Source organism: Monodelphis domestica, chromosome 3, assembly GCF_027887165.1.
Source record: "Monodelphis domestica isolate mMonDom1 chromosome 3, mMonDom1.pri, whole genome shotgun sequence".
Lineage (NCBI taxonomy): Eukaryota > Metazoa > Chordata > Mammalia > Didelphimorphia > Didelphidae > Monodelphis > Monodelphis domestica.
The window spans coordinates 298,026,109-298,038,653 of record NC_077229.1 but is presented as its reverse complement, the minus strand read 5'-3'; the positions used below and the strand labels follow the sequence as shown (position 1 = coordinate 298,038,653).

The window sequence follows — 12,545 nt, the reverse complement described above, 5'->3', positions numbered from 1 at the left end:
CTATTTATTTTAAAATTACAATTAAAGCCACACAGACTCCTCTCTCAACTGGCAAAGGGAAATGATAAAAAAAATGGAAAACAAGTCCCCCAGTGAGTAAAGTAAATCAATGTTCAAGGCAGGCACTTAGTTTATAAGGCATACAGTAATTAATGCTGTAAATCAAAACTCTTTTTTACTAGGCATCCCAGGAATGAATAGCTAGAAGGACCCACTCTTGATTGATTTTAGTAAAATAACAAAACATTTTATGCAGTAGATATAAGCACATAATAACTTTGACTCTCCAGTGAAAATAGCTCATTTTAGGCAACTTCATAAAATAATGACTGTGCTTTCAGTGTTCCTAGCATGATACTAGTTCCTGTAATTCTTTTCATAGCTGGTCCAATGAATTAGCCTAATTGCTAAGTTCTGATTTGTGTGGCCTAGTAGCAAGCAAATTTTATGCCTGTGTGTTTTCAATATTTTCATTTTTGAAATACCATTTCTTCAGCATTCTAATATTATGGTACTTTAAATGTTTGACATAATAAAATGATTTTTCATTGGACTTCTTTTTTCTGGACTATATTTTAAATAAGATCACATGATTACTATTTGCCTCTAGAGCAGTTCATCCGTGTCTTAAAATTGTGATGTAACCATCTTCTAAAAATCTCAATGTTATTTCCTAGCATATGGAAACCTTGGCTGATTTGGCCACTGAATTAACCATATGATATTTTAGACACAGTTCAATATAAAGAGCAGTGATTCGAATCTGAAAACCTGGGTTAGTCTTGTTCCATAACTTAACTGTGAATCAGACTACTTGAAGAAGGGCTAGTGGTGTCACTGAGTCAAGCAATTAGTCAGTAAATAATTATTAAGCACTACTTTATAACAGGCCTTGGGCTAAGTCCTGGGAAATCAAAGAAAGACGAAAATCAGTAACAGTTCTTGCATCTCAGTTATTGCACCTCTATGTAAATAAATAGGTAAATGTAAGACACATACAGAGTAGAATAAAGGTGACATTTGAAGGTAAGATACAAGTGCTTGGGGGATTTGGAAGACCATTTGGAGAACATATCGTTTGAGCTAAGTTTTGAAGGAAGACAGGAAAACCAAGAACATAGAAGATCTTAATAAATGTTGATTGATAGTTTTCTCGTCAAATGTGAAGAGGAAGAAACTTCAGTCTAGTATGATAGTGGCATGTCATAGTGTTTGTTGTTGCCTTTGGCTACATGATATAACTTTCTCTTTTAAATTCCTTTGTTTCTTCAGGGAAGAGTCTTTGATCATCCCAGTTTAGCTGCATCTTCTTAATGTCATCTGATTGCATGTATAGTGATAAGAATCTAGTATTTCCTTTTTTTTGGTAATTGGACAAAAAGCTTTCATTTAGGGTACTGATAATTAAAATTTATAGAGAGTATAATAATTGGATAATGTTTAACCCACCCTCTTCTGGTTTCCACTGAAAGTCACCATTTCTACAGAGGGAGGAGAGGCTACTGCAGATGACAGAGTAATTGTCTATTTAATAATTTGTGAGACTCAACTTGATTCCTGAAATACATGATCTTCAAAATTGCCCAAAGCTTCCTGACTCCCATATGTTACTAATGATATGGAGATAGTCTCCCAAGATTTCTCTTAATTCTGTCACACCTATAGAAGCAGCTAGTTGTACAGTAGTAGTAGGGAACTGAGCCTGGGATTAGAAAGATTTGAATTAAAAATTCAGTTTTAGATATTTATTATTTGCATGTTCTTGGCAAGGCACTTAACCTCTATCCCAGTTTCCTCAACTATAAAATGAGGATAACAATTGTATTTCCCTCCTGCATTGTATGGATCAAATAAGATATTATTTATAACATGCATAGCACAGTCCCTGGCAAATTGTGGGCACTTAATGAATGGAAGTTTGCTTTTTTGTTAACCTCAGAAAAGTACAGGGATGTAGTAGAGCTAATTTGAAAACATTTTCAATATGAAAATATACAATTTGGAAATGTACAAACACTATAAATGAGGGCTTGCTGTATTTTATTGATTAAGGAAGTGATTGGGAAAATGTTAATAATGCAGATTAGACTTAAAAGGTCTAAAAACAATCTAAAAACTTAAAAAACAGTATTCCATACAGAGGAATGTAAATTGACTTGATCCCCACCTTCATGGTGCTTAGAGCCAATTAGAATAAACTAACAAGACAGACAATTGAATGAATATGATAAAAACATGAAAAAAGTAGATTTATTTCAGAGTGCTGATTGTTAAATATTTACCAAAATACCCCTAGACAATTCTCTTAAACTTTCAGTGCCTTAATTTCTTCAAATATAGAATGGGGATAACAAAACCTCCCTCCCCTTTTCGCCTCACATCATTATTATGACTATGACAGGTGACAATAACTTTGAATCCATTTTCAAACCATGAAACATTTTAAAATGTAAAATTAATTTTGTTATTTTAATTCATTGAATAGTAATAGCAAGCAAATACATAATTATAAGTTTTGAGAAGTTCTTAATGTCTAATTTTATTCTCATAATTATCCTCGGAGTGAGCCATTTAACTGATGAGGAAACTGAGGCAAACATAGATTAATTGACTTTGTCTTGTGCTACACAGCTGGTAAGTGCTTGAGACAAGTCTTGAATTTGGGGCTTCTTGACTCTGAGTCCAACACAATATCTTCTACTTCTATGCCCTATATTTGTATGACTGATTGTATTAATTATGAATTAGATATAACTTATGCATTCATTGACTTCATCAATCAATAGCCACTTATTGAACAGTATTCCATTCAGAGGAATGTAAATTGGCTTGATCCCCATCTTCATGGTGCTTAGAGCCAATTAGAATAAACTAACAAGACAGACAATTGAATGAATATGATAAAAACACGAAAAAAAAACTGGACCAGTAAATTTGCTTTCTTATTTTTTAAAGCGTTGTAATATTAAAAATATTTCAGATGTTATGGTTTTAATTCTGAGTTTTCATTTTCATTTGCTTATTTAAATACATGGTTTTCATTTTTGTCCCTGATTGTCATTTTTAGAGTTTATTGCAGTTTACAAAATATGTTCATATATATCACGTTCTCTGATCTGTAAATCAACTTTTTGAGATGGATTGAACAGGAATTTCCATTTTACAGAAAAGAAAACGGAAGCTCATCAAAATTAAGCCCTTGGTTATAAAACTAGTAAGCAAGAGTGTCAGGAATGAGACCTTGGTATTTTGATTCCAAGGTTCTTTTCAAAGGTCTTAGTCTCTGATTGCTATAAGTTTAGACAACTGTAAATAACACATGCCAAATTGGCTATTCTACTTTTTTGTCTTTTCTGGAAATTAACTGTCTTTGTATTACAACTGCTTATTTACTATAACAAGACATTTGAAGAACAAAATTCCTTGGATATAATTATCACTCCTATTAAATGTTTTCTGTTCTGGTGCCATATTCCCAATTTAAAATAGGGACAAAAACCACAGCTGGTTGGCAGATTGGATAGAGCCCTGGAGTTGGTATAAGGGAGATGAGTTCAAATTAACTCAGACATATTAAGTTTTTGGCCCTAAGCAAGTTACTCCATATTGCTCATCCTCAGTTTCCTCATCTGTAAAATGCAAGTATAAAAGCATCCCCCCTCACAAAATTATTGCAAGGATGATTGCAACACAATTGGAGTTGAGATTACATATGAATATATACAAAATGTGTATTTTTATATATACAAAACATGTATGTATGTTTATGCATATAATCTTCACAATGTTATACATCATTCTAAGTATATTTTAATTATTGTAATGAAATTTTACTTGATATTAAATGTAAAGGTGATCATTGAATTTTTGACCACATCAATTGTTTTGGGCTTTGTTTCTGGAGTTTATTCTCCACAGTTCTCTATCTGCATCTTGACACTGTCAAAACTAGGTGAGAAAATGAAATTCTGTTGGTTTTCTAATTGAGTAACAGAATGCTTGACACTTGGATACTTGGAATTATCCAGATCATTGACTACTGTGATTTCCATCTTTCAAATGGATATTTTTTAGCCTCTTTGAAATAGCTCTCATTTGCTTGATGGACAGCATGAAGAATCTTAGTTTAAATGGATTCTGTGTCTAATTATTGCTGCATACTTTATGCTCTTTGTTAGAGAAGAAAAAAATAAACTATACTGTTTTGTTCTTCAAAATGTGTCTTAGATGTTTAAGTTGGGTTTTCAATAACTTGTAAAAAGTAAAAATTATACAGATGTTATCATAACAATGAGAAGTTGATATTATGATAAATAAGGATAATGTAAAATAGGATCATGCAGAAAAGTATTTTTGCAAATATATTTATATGTATATCACAATAGTAATAATTATTTCTCTTTGTATCTTCACCTAGCCATATACATGTATTTTTCAGTTGTTTATTTTGAATGACTAGCACAATTGAAATGTATTCTGTTTAGTTGTTTTTTTTTTTAACAGATGATAACCTGAAGACTAGAAAAGAATTTAAGCTCTTTTGTATGTTATTTCTCTTTTCTTGTTTAGCTCCTCCACAGTTTACTGTAATCCCCACAGATCAAACAGTGCTGGAAGGACATACTGTAGAATTTCCTTGTGAAGCTGATGGCAACCCATCTCCTATAATTGCCTGGACCAAAGCAGGTACTTATTTTTTTCTGCAAGATATTGGTGGCTAAAAATACTTTACTCTTTTGGGAGCAGAACCTAGATTTTCCTTAAGCTAGCTTTTATGTGAGAAAGCACAAATATTTGCATTAAAATATAGTTGCAGAAGATTACATTTTAGGTGCCATTAAACCTCTAATCAAAGTTTCTGCATCTTAGTTTCTTCATCTTTAGAATGAGAGAGTTAGATAAGACAAACTCTAAGAATCTTTGTGGCTTTATCATTCTCTGGTCTTATAGCAATTAGTATTGTTTGAAACTATTTTAAGTTCAGGTTATATATAATTATTAATGCCTTAGATTGAAAACAAACTCTTTGCCACTATACCATGGGAAGTTCCCTTTGATGTAAAAATACATTTAAATTCACCAAGTTTCTCAGATACTCAAACATCACAATTATAAATATTTCATTGTCATAATTCTATATGTCATAAATAAAATATTTAAGGGATTATGGAAAATCTTAACAACCAAATTGCCCACAATCTGTCACAAATAATTTAAAAAGTCAATACCACTATAACTAAGAGTTGGGAGAAGAGAAATGTATAAAAGATCTCACACCTCATTTCCTTCTGAAATTTAGCATTTTCAACTCTCTTTACCTATTCTATAAAAGGGCAGATAAGTGTTTCAATGAATACAGTCCTGGGCCTGAAGTCATATTTCTGTTATTAGTATTAATTTTTTCTAGTTCTTTTACAAATTATTTAGAAAATTTTTCCATAATTACATGATTCATGATGTCCTCCCCCTTCTTTCTTCCCACCCCCAACAAGTAGTTCCACTAGGTTATACGTGTATCATTGTTCAAAACTTATTTCCATGTTATTCATATTTGTACTAGAGTGATCCTTAAGCTTCAAAACCCCAGTCATATCCCTATCACACTACGTGGTCAATCATATATTTTTCTAATGCATCTCTGGTTCCACATTTCTTTCTCTGGACGTGGATAGCATTCTTTCTCATAAGCTTCTCTGGATTGTCCAGGTCATTGCAATGCTGCTAGTAGAGAAGTCCTTTACATTCTATTGTACAATATATCAGTCTCTGTGTATAATGTTATCCTGGTTCTTCTCCTTTCATTCTGCAACAATTCCTGGAGGTTTTTCCAGTTCACATGGAATCCCTGCAGTTCATTATTCCTTTGGGTACATCAGTATTCCATCACCAACATATACCACAATTTGTTCAGCCATTCCCCAATTGATGGACATCCCCTCATTTTTCAATTTTTTTTTGCCACCATAAAGAGTGTGGCTATACACATTTTTATACAAAGCTTTTTCCTTATTATCTCTTTGGAGTACAAAACCATCAGTGGTATGGCTGGATCAAAGGGCAGTCAGTCTTTTAAAGCCCTTTGCACATAGTTCCAAATTGCCCTCCAGGATGGTTCACAACTTCTTTGCTGTCATATTGGCCAGTCCGCTAGGTATGGGGTGGTACCTCAGACTTGTTTTAATTTGCATTTATCTAATCAGGAGGGATATAGAACACTTTTTCATCTTATTGATAGTTTTGATTTCATTGTGTGAAAACTTCTTATTCCTATCCCTTGACCATTTGTCGATTGGGGAATGGATTGATTTTTTGTAATTTGACTTAGTTCCTTATATATTTGGGAAATTAAACCTTTGTCTGAGAGTTTTGTTATAAAAATGTTCATCCAGTTTGTTGCTTTCCTTCTAATTTTGGTTGCATCAGTTTTGTTTGTACAAAACCTTTTTTAATTTGATAAAATAAAAGTAATTCATTTTACATTTCAGAACGTTCTCTATCTCTTGCTTAGTCTTAAATTCCTTTCTTTCCCACAGATCTGATAGGTATACTAATCTATGTTCATCTAATTTATTTATGATTTCACTCTTTATGTTTAAGTCACATATCCATTTTGAATTTATCTTGTTATAGGGTGTAATATATTTATGTAAATCTAATTTTTCTCATACTGTTTTCCAATTTTCCCAGCAGTTTTCGTCAAATAATGAGTTCTTGTTCCAAAAGCTGGGGTCTTTGAGTTTATTGAACACTAGCATACTGAGGTCATTTACCCCTAGTCTATTCCATTGGTCCACCCTTCTGTCTCTTAACCAGTACCATATTGTTTTGATGACCACTGTTTTATAGTATAGTTTGAGATCTGGTACTGCTACACCACCCTCCTTCACATTTTTTTCATTATTTCCCTTGATATTCTTGGTCTTTTGTTCTTCCAGATGAGCCTTGTTATAATTTTTTCTAATTCCATAAAAAAGAGTTTTTTGGTAGTTTGATGGGTATGGCACTGAATAAGTAGATTAATTTGTTTAGGATTGTCATTTTTTTATGTTAACTCATCCTAGGCAGGAGCAGTTAATGTGTTTCTAATTGTTTAGACCTAGTATTAATTCTATGAAAAGTGTTGTGTAGTTGTGTTCATATAATTCCTATGTTTGTTTTGGGCAATTTTAAATGGAGATTCTCTTTCTAATTCCTGATGCTGAGTTTTGCTGGCAACATATAGAAATGCTGATGATTTATGTGAGTTTATTTTGTACCATGCAACTTTACTAAAGTTGTTAATTATTTCCACTAACCTTTTAGTTGACTTTCTGTGGTTCTTTAAGTATACTATCATATCATCTGTAAAGAGTGATAGTTTGGTATCCTTACTGCCTATTTAACTTCTTTCAATTACTTTTACTTCTCTAATTGCTACTCCTAGCATTTCTAGTACAATATCGAATAAAAGAGGTTATAATGGGGATCCTTGTTTCACTCCTGATCTTATTGGGAAGGATTCTAACTTGTTCCCATTGCAGATGATACTTGCTGATGGTTTTAGATGTATATTGTTTATTATTTTTAGGAAAGGCCCTTCTATTCCTATACTTTCTAGTGTTTTCAGTAGGAATGAGTATTGTATTTTGTCAAAGGCTTTTTCTGCGTCTATTGAGATAATCATGTAAATTCTATTAGTTTGCTTATTGATAGTATTAATTTTTAATATGGCAAATATTTATAATAAATCCTCTCAGAGGGAGAACCTCAATAATTTTTAGAGTGTAACAGTGTAAGTAGCAGATAATGAAATCATTGAGGAAACAAAGATTTGATCTTCTGAGCATAACAATTTTTAAGCAATGGATACCAATTGCTCTTCCTTAGCCTAGGTCTGGGCCCAGAATAGAGAGGAAGACAGACTTTTATACATTAAAAAAGGAAATATGACCAATTAATTAAAAAGAAATAATATATTACATAATCTGATTTATAAATGGATAAAAATTAAGGACTTTCCAAGTTTGGAGAGATGAATAAGTGTGATTTTCTGGAAAAGAGGCATCCCATTCCTGACAAGTGTTTTTAAACAATCAAAAGAGCATGGAAGCAAAAACAGATTGATCAGTATAGGACCACTTTTCAGATAAGACATATGTGTTGCTTGAACTGTGCAATTATGAGAAAACTCCTAATATCAATCTCAAGGTATGATTGCATTTCTCTTCAACATAACCTAGGTCCTTGGTTAAGGGTCTCTATAAACATGAGGTACAGATTCCTAGTCATACAGGTCTGGGTTAAAAGAATGCAATAAGGTTTTCTCCCAATTCCCACAACTGAATAATTTTTTTCACAGGACAAAGAAGTTGGAAAATTGTTTTGTCATCTGTCCTCTAAAGGCATGGTTGATCACTGTTTTGATCAGGCCATAGGTCTTTCAGAGATTTTTTTCTTTATAATATTGTACTTGAACAAATTGTTCTTCTTGTTCTATTTACTTCATTCTTCATTAATTGCACCATCTGGAATTCTCTGAAAATGTCTCTTTTGTCATTTCTTATAATGCAAAAATATTCCATTGTATATACATATGTATGGTTTGTACACACACACACAAGCACTCACACACACACACACACACACACACACACACACACATATATATATATATATATATATATATATATATATATATATGTATATAAAACCTGTGTGTGTGTCCATTTACTTTGGAGACAGTTTATGTAGAGTGCTAGAATGAGAGATAATTTGTATGGAATCAATGAGCACATTGATGAATAAATTGATGATGTATTTGAAAACTATTCTTTCTAGAAATTTGTAATGGAAGGTTTTTTCCCTTTTTGTGTGTTGTAGGTTAGAAAAATGGGCAGCCAAAGGAATTGTAGTAGACATGGAATGATTGAAAATAATAAGATGATGATGTACAACAGGAGAAATGCCAAAAGGCAGGGAGAAAATGATAATAGTGGGAAGGATGATTATAAGGATTAGATAATGAAAAAGGAAGGCAAAAAAATCAAGTGGACAAATGAGTTGACCACTTCATCTTCTGTTGCACACAGGAGGAAGAAATGATCAAAGACCTAATTTTTTGCAATATTGGGGATATAAAATAATGGGGGTCAGGGTTAATACCTTTATAAACCTAATCACTTCTCACCTTGCTTGCTCACCTGGACTTCACCATTTTCTCCAGAAACTCATCTTCCAACAAGATAAAAATCAATGCAGTAAATTTATACCTCCTTAGGATCTCCCACCCCTTGAAGCCCATCTTCCCTCTGAGTGGAGATGATAGAAGGTAGACATGGGAGAATTTCTCTCAAACTCTCTTTTTAAGGAGAGGGCCCAAGGCAGATACCTCATCATTTCCCACCTAGTTATACAACTTCTCCATGGGCTTTTGCCATCTACTTTCATTTCCCCTCTGTAGCTTCTTTTGGTGTGTTCTCTGCCTTTGTTAGATTGTGAGCTCCTGTGGGATAGGGAATATCTTCCTTTATTTGAATCTCCAGGTGCTTATAACAGTGCCTGACTCATAGTAGGCAAATATTTATTGTTTGCTTATAAAATAAGAAGTGACATTAACTGAAGAGAAAGAGGATAGTGTAAGGGATAGAACTGGATGTCTTAGTTGAGATAATTTTTTTAAACCCTTACCTTCTGTCTTAGAAACAATACTAAGTAGTGCTTCCAAGGCAGAAGAGTGGTAAGGGCTGAGCAATGGCTATTAAGTGACTTTCCCAGGGTCACACAGCTAGGAAGTGTATGAGACCAGATTTGAATCTAAAACCTCTCCATCTCTAGTCCTGGCTTTCAATCCACCTTTAGTTGCCCTCTAGAGAAGAAAATTTTTGCAATAGATAGATCATAGAAAATCAAAGACAAATTTATTATTCTACAGTTGGGTGAACCTAGCTGAGGTTCAATAATATGAAGTACTAATGAAAAGGATTTTAACAATGGGATTTTAGAATTTCTTCCAGGTGTCATAGGTCTAAAATTTATCATCAATGGACTTGGTTTAAGTATAGTAAAGTTGCAAAGAAGACATGTGAGTTGAGGAAGTTGATAAAGTTGGCTAGGTTATTGGGGGAAATTTAAGATGACTATTAAAATAACTTATGCACGTAAGGGTTAATTAGAGTAAAAATTGTAGAAACATGTTCCAGAGATTGGTAGATGATTGTGACAAAAACCCCAACAAAACAGATAGAATGTTATAATCAGATGAGATGACTGTCCAAGGAAGAGAAATAAGTCAGTTATTTTGGTAGAACAAGAGTCCAGTACTAGTAGGGGAAATGGGGAAAGAGTATGTTGCTCCCCTTTTCCTGAACTATAAATTAGGGATCATTAGGGAAAGAGTAATCAACTTATAAGAGGGAAGATAGTGAGGAGCTTGGTGAGAGAACAATGTAATGGAAAGCAATATAAACTTAGATTTAGGTGAAACCTGAATTTCAATCCCATCTTTGACAGTTATAAGCTTTGTGACACTTAACATTTCTGTGTCCCAGTTTTCTCATTTTTAAAATCAAGATTATAAAACCGATAGCACCAACCTTGCAGAGATATTGTGAAGATCAGATGAGACAATGCAAAATTGAACAATCTAAATATTAGGTAAAAGCAACTTGTTATTTAGCTAGTTGATTTATTTGTTTCCTTTCTGTAACTGCATAACTACTTCCAATTTTTATCTTTTTCTTTTTGAATTACCATTTATTTTATTTATATAAAACATTATATGTAACATAACAATAATATAATGCATATGATTTGTTATTGTAAAGGGTAAAATTATGGTTGGACTGAATATTTAAGAGTATGGTCACCAGGAATTACTTAATTCCAAATGAATTACTCACCTCAGAATGACTTTTTTGGTACTTTATTTACAAATAGAGAGAGTGAAAATAATGAAAATGAGAGAGAGAATGAGATAACTACTCCAGCTTTGTCCTAACTAGACAGGACTTCAGAGGCCCCAGCAAAGAGAGGCACAGAGGTTAATTAAATAAGGCTTCTACCCATGAGGCCTCCTCCAGAAAAGACAAGGAAAGGGAGTCAGCCTTTTTTACTCACCCACATGTCAGTCAAAGGGGAAGCAGTCTGAGGTCTCAAGCCAGAGCTCCTCCAAGGCCAAGTTCAAAGGGGAAAAGAAACCTCCTCATAGGAAGTTACCACCATATTTAAAGAAAATTCTTTGTATCACTTCCTGTGCCTTTGGTCCACTTTTACATGGACCTAAGAATAAGTGGGGGTGTATACATTCGTGGTTGCTAAAATCTAAAGAATAAATAGGGGAGAGTTAATCTCATCTTCACGTTATAAATATGTAATAAATAATACCAAGTGTACTTTTTGAAAAGAAACAAATTCTCATATCTGTTATGTCCAAAAATATATCTCATTTTTTCCACTTCCCTACCATCTCTCCCTATTTTTTGCCATTCCTCCCCACAAAGAAGTAAGGTTATCTGACAATACAACTTATTTCCCTAATCATCATGCTATGAGACAAGACACATGTTGCCCACAATTTAGAAAAATTCATGGAGGAAATAAAGTGAAGAATGGCATGTTTCAATCTGCATTCAGACTTTATCTTTTTTCCTTCATCATGAGTCCTTTGGAGTTGTCCTGGATCTTTGCCTTGTCGATAATAACTGCTCCACTTTTTTTTTTTAAACCCTTACTTTCCTCTTAGAGTCAATACTGTGTATTGGTTCCAAGGCAGAAGAACGGTAAGAGCTAGGCAATGGGGGTTAAGTGATTTGCTGATGGTCCCACAGTTGGGAAGTGTCTGAGGCCAGATTTGAACCTAGGACCTCCCGTCTCTAGGCTTGGCTCTCAATCTACTGTGCTACCCAGCTGACCCCTGTTCCATTTCTAAAACAGGATATTCTATTGCTTATCTTCTTACTTCCCTTTGAAAAGTACCTCATTTTTGTTATTATATTTTATTTTTGTATCAAATATATTTCTGAATATGTCTTCTCCCCCTGTAATGAATCATCCCTTACAACAAAGATTGAGAGGAAAGAAAAACAATTGATATAATCAACACACTGAACATGTCTGAAAGTATATATCATATTCCATATCCATAATCCCTCTCACCTCTGTGATGAAGGGAAAGGAATACATTTTCTTAATTCTCCTTTACTGAATTGAGTCATTATAAAATGCACTTTTATATTTTCTTTTGATCTTGTTTACATTCTCACCTTTCTTTCAAGTGAGTTAAACTAGACATAATACTCAGTACAAAGTCCATAAGTCAGTCTGAACGAGAGCAGGACAGTCTACCCAGGAGAAACTTACATCTGGGTAACAAGACAGAACTACAGGATTGGACAAAGGTAGCATAGGCACAGAATAGACACTAAATTGGATTGGAAAGAGATAAATCCATGGGGGAGGAGGGGAAGGACAAGTGAAATGGGAGTAATTATTCCAAAAGATTCATGCTTATTCCTAAATCTGACTGATCATACAGGTGGTGGTAGGGGAAGATATTAGTAGAGGTCCAC

The 12,545-nt window shown here is 33.5% G+C and overlaps 1 protein-coding gene across 2 annotated transcripts in view; it reads left to right on the top strand.

Annotated features, from left to right (window-relative positions):
• The window catches only part of PXDNL (peroxidasin like), a 584,754-nt gene that overhangs the window by 415,183 nt on the left and 157,026 nt on the right, over positions 1-12,545 (top strand). For both annotated transcript variants that reach the window (XM_007487140.3, XM_056823900.1), the window contains one exon: positions 4,570-4,686. In XM_007487140.3, the coding sequence (XP_007487202.2) occupies positions 4,570-4,686 (117 nt within the window). The remainder of the gene's footprint in view (positions 1-4,569; positions 4,687-12,545) is intronic.